The following is a 16,068-nucleotide window of genomic DNA, read 5'->3' as shown; positions in this document are numbered from 1 at the left end:
AGCCGTTGGATGAGTTCAGTGTCCCCACCAAACTACAAATAGTTACCGATTACTTGGAAAAATAAGTCTTCAATCATATTATTGAAGATCAGGTTTATAATAATCACATTATTGTGGAATCTGGATTCAATTCAAATTTCGCTAACGGCTATATCACTCGATAACATCACATAATCTAGGAAAAAACACGTTGGTGGATCAATTAAAATAAAATATAGCATATTAATAGAAAGTAAATGAGTTTATTAATATCTAATTATTTTTCAATAGGTTAAGGAGTCTTAATTATTTTTTTTTAATATTACTTTATCTCTACTGGATATTATGACTATTTTTATATATTTTTTTTTAAATGTAGCTTATGTTTTTATCTTAGTTATCCTATATTTTAAATAATAAATTGATAATGAGAATTATTAAAATTAAAATAATTAGGTGAAATAAAAGATAATTCAGTAAAAAGTAATGTGTATTTTACTATAATTTAAATTATTTGATTAACCCTTTAATCATTATATAAAAACCCTAAATTTACATCTATAAATTTATAGATAAAAGTTTTTGTTTATTGACTCAAATTCTATTTAAAAGAAAACGACAATAACAATGTCGTAATGTTGTACAATTTTCTTGGTTAAAAGTAATACATAATTTATCTTGATTAGTGTTGATATGCATTAATTGCCGACATTAATTAATAATTCTCTAAATTTAACTGTCATCTCAAGCCTCAAACTAAATTCTAACGATTGATTAATTTCAATCAAGGCTACCCTTTTCCATTTAAGGAATTGTCCAAGATTTAAATGAAAAAAAAAAAAAAAAAACAAAAACAAAAACATTTGATAACCATTTGGCATTTATAAAATTGTTTTAAGGCTTTGGAAAGTTTGAATTGCAAAAACCTTAAGAATCTTTTATGAAGGAGATGAATTGTTATAACGGTAATAACTACAAAATGAAAATAGACATACGATACCTAGAAGGGAAATTCATTTTTACCTCCAAAAAATATTTTTCAAGTAATATGCCCCATGCTCAAGCTCCATGGGTTGACGATTTTAACTCGCTCGATAGAAACGTTCTATGGGTCTCAAGAGTCAAGATTCAGACTACTTGCTAGTGATTCTAATCACTTTGTTTTTTATTATAAAGATAATAAATCCCAAAAAAAATAGATAAATAGACTCGATTTATAAATTCTTATTTATTGTATGCTTAAGTAATGAAGATAAATTAAAATATCATTAGAATAATACATTAACATCAGCCTAAAATATCAAAAATAAAAGGTCACATACTTTATACACTTCCATTGCCCCGTTGCCATCCTCATCAATGGACACTTTTGAACCTTCAAGCAACCGTTCATCAAACCAGTTGCAGACTGATTAGTACTGTTGAGGTCTTCTCTATCCAACTTCTCATGCGACCCAACAGTTGTAGAAGAACAATTTCTAAATACCATAGACATTCACAAGATATCAAAACAAAAAGAAACCATAGAAAAAGTTAAGGAACTCATACAGGAACCAGAGCTACGGCACCTTTACCTTTCATCTCTAGATATCATCTATGGTCATCTCACTTTCATAGAATTCCATGCCATCTTCTTTTTCTTCAATCTTAAACTTACCATTTTCTTATATTTCCATTGTCTATATCTCTGTCGATCCCTTAACCAGCTAGAGTAATCCTTTTCCGGCTTGCACTCAATGAAGTCGGCTAAATCATCAAAATCAGATACGCGGGAGTTTTGTCCGATTACACATTTCAGGAAAATCTCACCGGTAGTCGTTTCCTTTGAATTGTCTGCTACAGCAGAATCCAGGTCATTCAGAGCTGAGGTTGCTTGCTCGCCTTGTTTTCTTTTGTCAGAACATAGGAACGAACCTGTCCTGAAAATATAGCAGAAAAACAGGAAAACAGGTTATCATATTAAGAAAAAGTAAAAATATGAAACAGACGAAACAGAGCATGCACCAGGAGTTATATATGCAACAGATGAAAAACACCACCTAGAAAGCAAGTATCATTAAAATCAGGAAAGGATCCAACATCAGTTCAATGTTCCCCAAGAATGCTTCCAATAAAAAAGCATCCACCAGAGCAGCTACACAACTGCTTTTAGCTTAGAACCAAACAAGCCCTACATCCAGCAAATGACCTCCACAACATTTTAAGTGTTGTCGATTTGTTTATGAACCACATAATACATTTGTAAGCTAAAAAAGGTTTCTCTAATTTCAAAAATAGAAAAATCATGGCTTAAAATCTCTACGTGAAGCATGATATATCCGAGTCGAAGGCTAGCAAGAGTTATATAACAACGACAATAACCAACCCTTGATCCCAAACTAATTAAGGTCGGCTATATGAATCATTTTTTGCCATTTGCCATTGTTGAACACCAAAACCCACATCAACATCCAACACTTATAAATCCTTATCACTTCCCTCTATGTCATCTTAGATCTTCCCCTTCCCTTTTTACTTGTTTCTTCACTAACTTATTACACTTCCATAAACAAGAATAATATGTGAATAATGAAGTTACTTGGAACACCATGGTTGTTGCCTTTGACCTTTTTCTTTTTTCGTTTGTCAAAGCAGCATTTTTCACAGTACTCCCAAATCTCACATATATTGCTGTTCACACAATATGGGAAGTTATGATATCCCATAGAATACATCAATGAGAAAATGTCAAAAAGGAAAAGGGGGAAATATTCTAATACTTCTGATGTTCTTTAACTGTAAGATGATTTCAATGCCTTAGCACATTTGAATACCCATTAAAGGCTATGCACGATATGCTCATTGAATCTCCATTCTCACTAGGCCTGTGCAATCGGTCGGTTCGGTTCCGAACCGAACCGAACCGAAAAAACCGAAAACCGAAATGTTAAAATTTTAAAAACCGAAAAAACCGATTATGATGATATAACCGAACCGAACCGAACCGATAAAAATCGGTTCGGTTCGGTTCGGTTCGATTCAAACCGAAATCTACGATTAAGTTTTATTCCATATATATATATATGTATTTTTCTTTTAAGGCAGAACTCTCTCTCTCTCTTTTTCTTTTAAGGCAGAACTCTCTCTCTCTCTCTCTCTCTCTCTCTCTCTCTCTCTCTCGCTCGAGCGCTCGCGCTCGCTCTCTCGCTCTCTCTCTCTCTCTCTCTTATACTTTTACTTTTTTCTTTTCGAGGATAGAGAGGTTGAAAGAGAAGGTGGAGGAGTTCTTTGGCTGTGAATATGAGCTATTCGTGGAATTCACTGGTTTGATTAGGTGGGTTTTGTGTTTCTTTTTCTCTTTAGTCTAATGCTATTGATCCTGATACCCACCGAAATTTGTTGGGTATCAGAGGGGGAGGGGGAGGCAGAGGGGGAACGGGAGGGGGAGGGGGAGGGGGAGGGGGAGGGCTTGGGCTTGGGATTAGAACCGAAATCGGTTATTCGGTTTGATCGGTTATTTAACACGTTTAAACCGAACCGAACCGAAAACCGAATAATTTCAAATATACTAACCGAACCAAACCGATCATTCCGATTAACCGAACCGAAAAACCGAAATTAATCGGTTCGGTTCGGTTTTTCGGTTTAAACCGAAATCTGCACAGGCCTAATTCTCACCATGTTTTAACAATCTTTATGAAGTAGAAAGGAACAAAGAAAAATTCTTGAAAACATAGAATCCTGGAGAGCGGGGTGGGGAACTTTACAGGCAAGTACAAACCCATACTGCATATCTCCTTCTCAATAAAATAATTAGAAATGATATTTACAAACATAATTAAAAAAATGCAGAACTTGAAAAGAATAAAGGCAAGCCAATGTATTTTTCTCAGATTGCAATCTATTCACTGTCAGACTAAATCCACATCACTTAAAATAAAGCCCTCAAAAATATAGCTTGAGGTATGAAATTAACTAGAACAACATTCCAATGATAGAAAAGCAACACAACATAATTCTACAGAAACTGCCATAGACTGTTGCTCAGAAAAGGTAATTCAGTTTCATAATCCTTTTCCCATGCTTACAGAAACAGTATTTAGTGGTTTGGGGGTGGGGGTGGGAGAAGATTTACCTCAAGTACATATCATGAATCTTCTGAAATTTTGATGAGATTATTCGGCTAGTTTTTCTAATCATCATGACCTACAACATTACTCAAAAAATTTAATACACTGGAAGCACAAAAACAAATTTGAGAAAGCCAGAGGCAAGAAAAAAGATTACCCCTTCCACATTGTCAGGTGATTTCGATGAACAGGAATTTGATCCACGATCAAATAATGCACTGAGATCACACTCTTCAACAAGAAACCAATTCAAAAGTGTCATCATTGTAAATAAACAACCCTTCACTAAGAAATCAATCCCACTAACATAAGTTAATGAAAGCAAGCCTGAAAGATGCAAAAGCATCCACTTGGACTCCTTATGCCGCACAGGGTGAGACTGCATGGATTCATATAAGAAGTTCTGAATTGGTAGATGAATACTGAAGTGTTGAAAACAGCCAAGCACACCTACGATATACTCATATTCCTTGCATGAAGAAACATCCCCGTGGGATTTCAGACTTCCTGAAAACTTAGCACGCTTCAGATACCATATTGCTTGTAACATTGAACTACTCATTAACTTCAGTATAGAAGCAAGAAGAAATAGATCTTGGGGGCTTGCTTCCCCTAATTTCTGAAATAAAGGGCCATTTATATCATCTGATGAACATCCCAGTATTATGGAATTTAAAACTGATAAAATCTCATCTTTATAAGATTCATCAGAAATGCACAGATTCTCCTTCACATATGCAATAGAGACAGCCACCAGGTCAGAATCTGTTCCACAGGACATATCACTTAAATATGAAGCCCACAAATTTTTTGATTTGGCAATTAGATGATATATCTTGTCAACTGTGGTTCGCAGAAGAAAGGATTCAAAAGTTGGCTGACTACTACCAAACAAACATGATTTCTCAAAGGACCCATTAGCATCCAAATTGTTGCTATCAACGTGCAAAGTAGACATAAGTCTAGTGTACAATACAACAGATCTTTCTAATGCTGTTAAGTACCAATCCATCAATCGAACATTCAGCGTAACATCCTCAGAAGCTGCACAAATACCTATGACTTCAGAAACCAATAAAATCAAATGTGCCTGAAACATTTTTGGAGCTGAAAGCATAACAGGGTTGAGAAGCAAAGACAAGGCTGCTGGCAAGCTTATTTCAGGAACTCTGAAGTAATCCTTATGGCACCAAAATAATCTGTTGATGAAATTTACAAATGCTGGCTCATCAGAAACTGATAGGATAAAATGAGCACAGACCACCTCCAGCACACATCCAAGATTACCATGGCCAAAGTGGAAATTGAATAGCATTTCGTTTCTGGATGATGCAAAATCAATCAACATGAAGTACTCTCTCAAAGATTTATGCACCAAAAGCTCATCTGTGAACACCTAGAGATAATAATTCAACAACAAAGTTGGGTTTGCTTCAAGTTAACTCCCATAAAATTGCACCTCTCTAGCAAAAAGGCATGGAAAGGGGCATATGATTAGGATGACAACAAAAGCCATTCACAGAAATAATGCAACCTCTTAAACCTAACAAGAATGTGCCATTAGAACAAGCCTAATATTAAGAGAAACTATGATTCCCAGTTCAGCACAATATAAAGACAAGCACCATACTAACTGATAACATTTAAAAAAGAAAAAAGGAACACTAAAGGAGGAGGATAATGCCACAACTCAAAGCATGTTCAGTGTAATGAAATAACCCAACAATTATTAATACACAAGATCGTTTCATTTAAGTTAAAACATTAAAAACAAACAAATTCATTGTCCAGAAAAAAAAAAAAAAACTTATGCATATTGTTTAAACAATTAAAGAATATATTGCAGACTGACACTTGATTTCACCTTATAAAGCTGCGAGTAAATAAACTCAAAATCAGAAAAGGGAATTGCTATATTCTGGGATGGGAGAAAAGATGTTTCACTTGAAGGACAAATTAAAATATACATTTTTAAGCACAGCCCTACAACCAATAAGGGAAAAAAATCTTTTTTATTTTCACAAGATTGATTAAAAAAGATTAGAAGAGGTCATAGCTAACAATAAAGGTGGGGGAAAACAAATTTGGAACAGTTAAGCATTACCTCAAGCACGCCACATAGAAGTGTATAGCACGAATCAGAAGGTTCCAACGAAGATATTGAAGCAAAGAACTCCTCAGTAACATTGGCAGTACAATCAACATTAAGATAAGCACATTCAAGAGAAATCGACCTCTTAAAAGTTATGGAACTTTTCTCATTTTCACCACCAGTTAACTCAATAGAAATCAATCTGCTAAGAACTGAAAGAATAAGTCTGCCCTTTTCTATGAGAAGACTTTGGTTGAATGCCATCAAAATTAATAGTACCATACAACATCTCAGCAGCAGCATTAGTTCTTCCCTCTTTGCCCAAATATCTGCAAGCAAGACATGCCGACCACTACCCCCAGCACCAGAAACACCACGTAAAGCAGAGAAAAACTCCTCAAATCTCCGGTCGAGTTCTTTAAACAAAATATCAGAGAGATCATGAAAGGCTTTAAAATTCAATTTGCTAACGCAGTTATCCAAGTTCTCATCTGTGTGAATCGCAGCAAATTCAGAATTGGACCAACCCAAGTCAGGTTTGGTCAGAGACAAATGGACTAGCATGGCATACAATTTTTTCATGTTTGCTGGTATTGGACCCTGAAATTTAGGGGAAAACATAAGAACAAGATCTAGCGAACCGAAGCCCAAGAATCGAAATAAGAGGTAAAATCCATTGGAAAAAAAAAAGAGTAAAGACTTTATCAGAAACCCATTTATCTCGACAACTTCCACTATAAAACCCATAAATATTTCACAAAATCCAATAAGTCTGCGGGATATTCAGGGAAATACCTCTGGAGATTCAATTGCGGAGACCATGGAGTGGAGAGTAAGAGAAGCGGTCTCTTTGGTGCGGCACTGGCCTTTCTTCCTTAACTTTCTGGCACCCATTTTTTAGATTTCTGCAACTAACAAACATTGACAAAAGAACGATCTTGAAAAGATTTGGAACAAGATCTTCAAACTACAAGAAAGAAAACCGAGGGAAGATTTCTGGGTTTCACTTTTTGGCGGGATGATATGAGACTGGGCTACTGTATGGCCTTGCCTTTAGCCCGTTAAACACCGCCTTTGATCTTTTTTGTTTTCTAATTGAGAATTATTTTGTTGATTAATTCATAATGCATAGCGGTTTATTTTTTTTCATCCGTTTAATAATAACAATATTCACTTTGCATTGCACTTTTATTAAATATCAGTGTAAATAGTTTAAGTTTAATTTATTAATTTTTTTTAATTTAAGTATAATTTTAATTTGACTCATATTTCATTTTAATTTAAAATCAATAAGTTTAAATTTAATTTATTTAAAAAAAACTTTTTATAAAATAAATAATTTAAATCATTTACGATTTAAAAGAAATTAAAAATAAATAATTTTAGCTAAATAAATATATTCAAAAACTAATTTTAAAGAATTGACTATTTATTTATAATATATATAAATGTGTGAAAAGAAAGAAAAATACTTTAAACATATATGTTTGTAGTTTTCTTGATGAAATTGTTTTAATTCTATTGATAAAATTAAAATAATGTCAAAAAAATATTTTAATTTTAAAGATTATTTTGATTTTAATATTATCTAAGTACTTACAAAATTAAATAAAATATTTATATCGTGTTACTTAAATATTATTGTGGTTTTATTGACGAAATTATTTAATAGATAATTTTAGTTAAAATTTTGTGTGGATTAAAATTAAAACAAAATAATAATTTTATTAGATATATAATTTAATTTTTTTCAAAAATTTAAACTAATTTAATTATATATTTTTTATTTTTTTAAATTTACATATAATTTATATTTATTTATTAGTTTACATATACATTAGATATTGATTGTGTTCATTATATATTTAAATTTTTTATATATAATATTATGATTTTAATATTTAATTATAAAATTAAATTATAATATATATATTATTATATTTATAATTGATATTCGAAAATTTAGAGAATAGAGTTTTCAATGTATGTATAAACTTGGTTGGAGTTGAAGACCCCTCTTTTCTTTGACTTTTTGTGACATTTAATATTTATTATCCAGATCAATATGTACGGCGCATCTAAGTCCCCTCCATATCATATAGCCATTTAATTATTTTTGATATATATGTTTATAAGGCTGTGAGGTGACTGAATCTGATTTTTTATCTCTTGTTATGTCACTAGACTAGACTTTCTTTGGATGGATTTATGCATGTGATCAATCCGATCTGTTTCATGTTACTGGATGGATTGGGACGCACGATGCAGAATTAGTCTGCTTGAGAGAGGTCTGATAGACTTTGAGCCTACCTCTTTTTTTGAGGTCTAGTTTCTCTTACATGTAAAAAGTCCGATGGTCATAATAATAAAATATTTATATTAAATTATTTTTTATGGTAAATTCTAAAGAATGATGAGTTAAAATGGAAACTTTGGATAAGTTCTAAAGAATTTATTTCACGCCCCAGTAAATTATCTAAAATATAACAGATTTATTTCGATCATTTAAGCTGTTATTAATGAAATATTATTTTTAAATATTTCGATCATTTGTGTAGGACCTTTTGCAAGCTGAATTTGTTTAGGTCTTAGGTTGTTATGGGCTTCTTGCTTCTTATATATATTTGGGCTTTAGACCATTTTCTAAACTAGTCTTATATTTGGAAAAGAATATTTGTAATATAATAAAGTAAAAAAAATTGAAATATTAAATTAATTTATTTATTTAAATTAAAAAATTATTTTAATGTATATAAATAAAAAATGAATATATAGTTAAGATTATTAATGGGCACATGTGTCATGCAATGCACTAGTAAAAGCAATAAGATGCAACCACCGTTATATTTTATTTATAAAATAATAAAAGCAATAAATCGTTATATGGTATTACTTGATTTATTTATAAAACACTTTTTTTTTTTTTTTGGGTCGGGTGTTCTTTAGTTGGTTTTTGGTCTACACAGTCGATTTTGCTATTCGAAGACTCGATCTTTGTCTTCACTCTCTCCGTCAACCTCTCTTTTTGAGCACTTTACTTCTCCGACTTGGGGGTTCTCTCTCATCTTCTCCTCCATCTCTGTCTCTAACTCATGGGATCTCTGTATCTTTCTCACCGATAGACGATTGGATAGCGAGAAAAAGGAGAAAACACGGAAACAAGAGAAAAGGATCGAGGGTTTTTGTGGGAATTATTCTTCTGATTTGGCTCTTACCTCGTTTTGGGAAAAGAGTACAGACCCATCTGTTTCCTCTCAGTCGGGAACTTGCTGAGAAGCTTTCGATCTCCCACGCTATCCCTTTCTTTTTTAAAATTTGTTTATCGGTACCGCATACCCACAGCAATAGAAAGTCAATCTCCAGATTATAAGGTAAACCCCTTATTGTTTCCTTTTATTCTGTTTAGCATAAATTATTTCATCCATGAAATTGTGGGTTGAATGGCTTTGAGTTGATTGTGGGGCATTCATTTCATATATATGAGAAATTTTAGATGTGCAAGGGGTTACAAGCTTACATGGTTAGGTAGAGACTGCTGTGTAAAATGCCGGAGTTTTTTCTGCTGTTGCGTTTGGGATATGTGGTTTTGGTCTATATGGAGTGATCTGTGATGATTTGACTTCTGATAAATGAATTTTGGGGTTGATATTTAATGATTTGATCCTTAATATATTGGTTCCTGTCTGGCAGTAGTATTATGCATATTGAAAACTTGTTTGAATCTGCGTTCGAAATGTAGTTTTTGAAGGGATTTCTTGTCTTTGTTGGATAGAAGTCAAATATGACATTTAGTATGAATTCTGAAAGATTTTACTTAATTTTACATAGTATATTGGTGTAGTGAGCGTTTGACTCTGTTGTTTTTCTTCTTATTAATCCATTTGTTACTATCATTGATTGTTCTAATTGTTTTCTTTAAAGAATGATATCTTTAAAGAATGAGATTTAAAAGGTGTGCACAGGCTATCTCTTTGGTCGAGTTTCTCTTTTTGATTTCTTTTAATATATCAAATAATACATTTGAGTGATGCTTGCACCTTTTTCTCTATTCCAAAAGTTTGTGTTACTTCCTGTTACACATGAAGTTGGCTTTGTTTTGCTCCATCTAGCTCCAGTATTATGTTTCTGGTTCTTGATACTGAGTATTGGCTGCTTCTTAAAGAACTTCCTTTTGGGAGGGTGGGTCTGTTATATGTCTGTATGATCGAATTTCATACTCATTTCCATTGTTTTTATGAAGATTATGTTGTCATCTTCTCTTTGCCTTTTCCTTCATTTAGGGTCTTTACCTGTGAATTTATACGTTTGAGGTCATGCCGCAGCCAATTTCTAAAAATTTGTGGCTAATTAAGTTTTCTTTTTATGTTTCTCATATAAGGCTTATGCTAGGAAGAAACACCATATAGTTAGGCATTCAGATTTTCTGTCTTTTCTTATCTGTGTATGTTTATTTGGAAAGTTAGATGGCAATTGTGTATAATGCTTCTTGAGAGCGATATGCTGAAAGAACTTTGATTGGTTTTGGTTTCAGTTTTTCTGAAGAGAACAATTTGGTATTATGTTCTGATGCCAAAGAAATAAGTGGACTCGGACAGTTTGCTTCTCAAAGAGGAACATGTTGGAGGGAGGTCCAAAATTTACTGGAATTATTGGCCTAAACAATCATGATAACAATTATGATCTATCACAAGGATTCTATCATAAACTTGGTGAGCATTCCAATATGTCAATTGACAGTTATGATAGCTTGCAAACAAGCAATGGTGGAGGGTCTGTGGCAATGTCCATAGAAAGTATTGGGTCAAATGATTCCCACACTCGCATTTTGAATCACCAAGGACTGCGGCGGCGTGCTAATGATAACTACTCTGTTCAACAAAGCGTTAACAGGAGAGGAAGAGTCACACATGCATTGAATGATGATGCATTGGCCCATGCACTAATGGATAACACTTCCCCAACAGAGGGCCTTGAGAATTTTGATGAGTGGACCATTGATTTGAGGAAGCTTAATATGGGTGCAGCTTTTGCACAAGGGGCTTTTGGGAAACTTTATAGAGGAACTTACAATGGTGAGGATGTTGCCATCAAAATTTTGGAGAGGCCAGGAAATGACCCAGAAAGGGCGAAGTTTATGGAGCAACAATTTCAGCAGGAAGTTATGATGCTGGCCACATTAAAGCATCCAAACATTGTCCGTTTTATTGGTGCTTGTAGGAAACCAATGGTGTGGTGCATAGTTACAGAATATGCAAAAGGAGGTTCAGTGCGTCAGTTTTTAATGAGACGTCAGAACAGGGCTGTGCCACTGAAATTGGCAGTCAAGCAGGCCTTGGATGTTGCAAGAGGAATGGCATATGTTCATGGGCTTGGTTTGATTCACAGGGATTTAAAATCTGATAATCTTTTGATTTTTGGTGATAAATCCATAAAGATTGCGGATTTTGGGGTTGCTCGCATTGAGGTGCAGACTGAAGGAATGACACCAGAGACAGGGACATATCGCTGGATGGCACCGTAAGATTTGTTTTTAACCCCCTTTCATGTATTTAGAATTTTCTCCATTATTTGTTTTGTTTTATGCGTGCACATTTTCTCTCTTACACTAGGCATACTTTTTGAGTGAAAATTTGTCAACCATATGTAAAGAGGAATATACAAACATCTTAAAATGATGTGCTATTGTCGTACAGAAGATCACTTTATTTTTCTCAGTGCTTCTGGTTTACTTTGTAGAACTGTCTACCTAAATCTCTTTTTATTTGAGTTAAGGTTGCAGAAATATATAGCATCAATGACCTCTAATTTTATAGTCTAGATCTGCTGATGCTCATGCATGTATTAGACTTGCACTAACTCTATGTTGGCATAGTTTATAAAGATAATCCAACAAAACTTTAGAAGAAATCAAATTTTCTATTTGCTGCTATTGCTAGCATGATAACCATTGGTTTTTCGCCAATGAACTTTTATCTCCTGCATTTTGTCTAAGATTTACTTGCTTCCTTGGTATTCTTCAATTGATTAGCTTTAGTGTATGTTTAATATTCCCATCTCTGTGTTGACTATTTTGATTTATTCTTTTTTTCAAAAGGTTCTATGGTTTTGGCATTTGCAATGATTTCCTTCAATATCCTATTAAAATTGTTATAAAAGCCTATTGAAATTCTTTTATCAGGCTTCTACTATTTCATTTCTCTGAGGTCCCTGTTATGCAGCAGAAATCTCTTTTTTCCTGTTAGAAATTTTCTTCCGTGACTTCTCAAGTGCATGATCTTATTTCTCAATTCCTTGCTATAAGCAAAATTTTACTCGAGTATGTCCAGTTTCTTATATGGCATGTGTTATAGCCAAAATTTTGCTAGGAAAAAAAATCAAAATTTTCTTTTTTTAAATGCATCATTTAGGGCCTATTTGTCATCATTTCATGCTTCATTTTCTTTTGGTTTGGAAAAACTGCTTATAGTTTTTTTTCCCCCTAAAAACTGTTTTCCCTAAAATATCTTTTAATTATGAAAATTACAACTTTATACCATGTGTTTATGTGCTTCTGTTTTTTCTTTTTCCGTGACAAAGAGGTACCCTGTACTTGATGTTCATATTAAAAGTAGGACTTTTGGGCTGACACCATTAAACTTATGCTGAAATGGAATTTTTTTAATATTAAAAAGTATACTGTGGGGGTGGGGCCCACTGAAAAACTGAGGAAGAAAAGCAATATATTAAAAATATTGTCAAAATAAAAAGGCAGTGTGTCTGTAATTTTTATCAAAATAGAGGGCAGCAAGCCTTGGTCTCCTTCCTCTTGGACTGATTTCGTAGAAATACAGTACCTTGAAGTCCATACTCTTCACTTTTTGATGGTAGAAACTATAAGTCAAGTTGCAATTGCAAGAGTAAAAAACAGAAGCCCATTATTAACAGGAAATTCTGTTAGACTAACGCTAATCAGAGATGCACATTTATACTCAGGATTTAGAGCTTTAATTTTCCATTTGTGAGGACAAAGAGCTGTTTGATTCATATCCAATGGCAATTTGTACAATTGCAATTGAAAAGCTGATTTTGATTGGCTTGGATCCATGATTCTTGTAAAACCATTCTTGCAGCAGTATGATAACTTTCCAATCTACATATCTTTTGCTTTCTCTCTCTCTTGGCAAGTCACTGATGATTGGCTGCTTCTGATAATTCATGGCTTCAGAGAAACCCAATTGCTCAGTAGGGTTGTCCTGTTGCTTATAAATGCAATCCAATAGTCTACTAGATGGCTATAACCTCCTTTCATTGAGTATACAAATTCCCCTCTCATCTTCTCCCATGTCAAGTTCCTGGGATCAAGACATCCGATGAAGATTTCAGCTTCAAAGTCAATGACAGGATGGTGGAGTTCGATGATACGCCCAATGGGTCTGAAACTTAGGGAGCCGATTTTGGAAAGAGGGTTCAGAAAGAAACTTTCAGGAGCTGGAGAAAGATGGCTTCTAATAAATATTAATTAATCATTTTTTTTCTTAAATAATTCTTTAAAAAAAACTTTTGGTGGGGGCCACTAGTACAACTAAATCTTTTTTATTAAATTATTGTTACTTTTTTTTTCTTTAAATGGATCCCTCTGATAATGTTTTTTAAAAACTTCATGCCATTGACATGTCGGCATAAGTTGTCCATCTTAAGATCTGACTTTAGCTAGCCGAGTTAAGCACAATATCTCTGTCACTTAAAAAATGTGAGCCCAAGCTGAAAATGCATGTAACCACATGTTTATATTGTTAAAGGCTTAAAGCATTTATCTATCTGTATAATTTTCTTGAAACATTTTTTAGATCGCATTATGTGTATGGATAATGTGCGTACATCAACATGTGTATAGTTTTCTTGAAATAATCTTTAGTTTGCATCATGTGTATGTATAATTTGTGTGTGTATAGCGCCCTTTTTCCTTACTATTTCACTGTAATATGAATCTTTAGTTTCTCTTATTGATTATGATTGTGTTCCTTTCCAGTTTAAGTTGTTGTGCTGGAATATAATAGCTAAATGCAATAAACATCTCGAGGGTTTGTGACTTGATGATTGATTATGATCGTGTTCCTTTCCAGTTTAAGTTGGTGTGCTGGCATATAATAGCTAAATGCAATAAACATCTCGAGGGTTTGTGACTTGATGAAATACCATATGGGTTAAATGGCCACTGATGGTGATGTGGAAGTTGGCCCATAAGTGTTAATGAAATTATCTTACCTCCCAAATGAAGTTTCTTGGAGGGGTTAATTGCTCAATAATTGGATTATTTTATATCTGCAATCTAATACTTCTGTGACTTGTTGCCTTCTTTCTTTTCTGGCTTTGCAGGGAGATGATCCAGCACAGGCCCTACACGCAAAAGGTGGATGTTTATAGCTTTGGGATTGTTTTGTGGGAACTGATCACAGGGATGCTTCCTTTCCAGAATATGACAGCAGTGCAGGCGGCGTTTGCAGTTGTGAACAAGGGTGTCCGTCCAGTCATTCCCAATGATTGCTTACCTGCTCTTGGTGAGATTATGACCCGTTGCTGGGACGCCAACCCTGACGTTAGACCACTCTTCATTGAAGTTGTGAAAATGCTTGAGAATGCAGAGACAGAGATCATGACTAGTGTCCGGAAGGCTCGTTTCAGATGTTGCATGACCTTGCCAATGACATTGGACTGATTTCCTGAAGGTGAAAGAATATAACAATAAAAAAAAATAATAGGACATAGTATAGAGAGAGAAAATGGAAAAGGAAAAAGAGGCTGGAGGAGGTGATGTCTTTTAGCATAAGAAGAAGAAGAAGCAGCAGCGACAAGATTCATGGTTTAGTTGCTTCTGGGATTCCGTAGGTCTTCTTAATGTGTCTCCTAATATCACTGATAGGTTGTGTTAATTTCCTGGTATGTATGATAGTTAATGCACGTGATTGATTCTTGGTTACTTGTTCGTTCCACTTCCTTGTGATCACTGTTGATTGAATACTGAATTACTATATAACTTGCTTGAGGTTTAGCCAAATAATGTATATATGTTTGCCTTTGCTTCTGTTGTGGTTTTAAAAATAGTGGCTTTTTGGATACCAACACTAATCAACAGCGTTGTTTTGTATTCCCTTGGCTGTCAACAAACATTTCTGAATGTTTTTTTTTTTTTTTAAAAACTCTATGAATATAGATATATATATTGAGAATTGTGGGAGGATATTAAGTTAAATTTTTCCTTCATTTTCGTATTTTAATATATTTTTATTTATTAAAAATTTTAATTTTAATCGTCATTTAATAAATATTTAAACTTTAAAATTTTAAAATTGTATATAAATTTTAAACAATAATTTTTTTTTATAAATTTAAGTGTTTAAAAATAATATTAAGATATTTAAAAATAATATTTTTTAATTTAAAATTTTATTGAATTGCGAATAAAATTAAAATTTTAATAAATAAAAATATAAATGTGAAAATATACCTTTTATTTGAGGATATTTCATTGGGTAAATTGGCACATTTTCTACCTCTAGGTTATTACTGCATGTATTCTTTAATTTCGAATCTTTGAAAGGAGAAACAATTATCAAAGGTTAATCTAAAATGAAGTAAAATTATTTTATTAGGAAAATAAAATAAAATTTTTATATTTCATATTTTGTAAAGTTATATTTATTTTGATAAAATAATTAATTTACCAAAGGTATGTTAAATTAATAAAAATTGATTGTTAAATATATAAATATCTATTTTCACAAAAGTAATATAAAAATACTTTATTAATTTGTTAATATTATTATCATATAAAAATGTTATTATGAATGTAAAGTATTAATTTTTTTATATTTCTGAAAATGTCACTATATTTTATTCATTCAATAATCC

The 16,068-nt window shown here is 32.9% G+C and overlaps 2 protein-coding genes across 2 annotated transcripts; one reads left to right on the top strand and one right to left on the bottom strand.

Moving 5' to 3' along the window:
• Nucleotides 1–1,177: 1,177 nt before the first annotated feature.
• On the bottom strand, nt 1,178–7,260 carry LOC110609908. The gene is made up of 6 exons (XM_043957826.1): nt 6,976–7,260; nt 6,193–6,780; nt 4,246–5,484; nt 4,094–4,164; nt 1,554–1,898; nt 1,178–1,457 (listed from the first exon to the last, which is right to left on the bottom strand). The coding sequence occupies exons 1-5, from the start codon at nt 7,072–7,074 to the stop codon at nt 1,580–1,582; spliced, it is 2,316 nt and encodes a 771-aa protein (XP_043813761.1). The 5' UTR covers nt 7,075–7,260; the 3' UTR covers nt 1,178–1,457; nt 1,554–1,579.
• A 1,856-nt stretch (nt 7,261–9,116) lies between these two features.
• On the top strand, nt 9,117–15,241 carry LOC110600276 (serine/threonine-protein kinase STY13). Its single transcript, XM_021737091.2, has 3 exons — nt 9,117–9,551; nt 10,712–11,697; nt 14,536–15,241. The coding sequence occupies exons 2-3, from the start codon at nt 10,796–10,798 to the stop codon at nt 14,873–14,875; spliced, it is 1,242 nt and encodes a 413-aa protein (XP_021592783.1). The 5' UTR covers nt 9,117–9,551; nt 10,712–10,795; the 3' UTR covers nt 14,876–15,241.
• Nucleotides 15,242–16,068: the final 827 nt, after the last annotated feature.

Source organism: Manihot esculenta, chromosome 1 (genome assembly GCF_001659605.2).
Source record: "Manihot esculenta cultivar AM560-2 chromosome 1, M.esculenta_v8, whole genome shotgun sequence".
Taxonomy (NCBI): Eukaryota; Viridiplantae; Streptophyta; class Magnoliopsida; order Malpighiales; family Euphorbiaceae; genus Manihot; species Manihot esculenta.
Note: the sequence above shows the minus strand (reverse complement) of the source record. Positions and strands in the feature narration are given on the sequence as shown.

Bases quoted from the DNA above. Each gene is read 5' to 3' on its own strand.
- LOC110609908 (XM_043957826.1), bottom strand. From the start codon at position 7,074: ATGGGTGCCAGAAAGTTAAGGAAGAAAGGCCAGTGCCGCACCAAAGAG. The intron at 5,485-6,192 runs GTAATGCTTAAC...TATTATCTCTAG, and splicing joins TTCTATGTGGCGTGCTTGAG to GTGTTCACAGATGAGCTTTT. The intron at 4,165-4,245 runs GTAATCTTTTTT...GTAATGTTGTAG, and splicing joins CACCTGACAATGTGGAAGGG to GTCATGATGATTAGAAAAAC.
- LOC110600276 (XM_021737091.2), top strand. From the start codon at position 10,796: ATGTTGGAGGGAGGTCCAAAATTTACTGGAATTATTGGCCTAAACAAT. The intron at 11,698-14,535 runs GTAAGATTTGTT...CTGGCTTTGCAG, and splicing joins ACATATCGCTGGATGGCACC to GGAGATGATCCAGCACAGGC.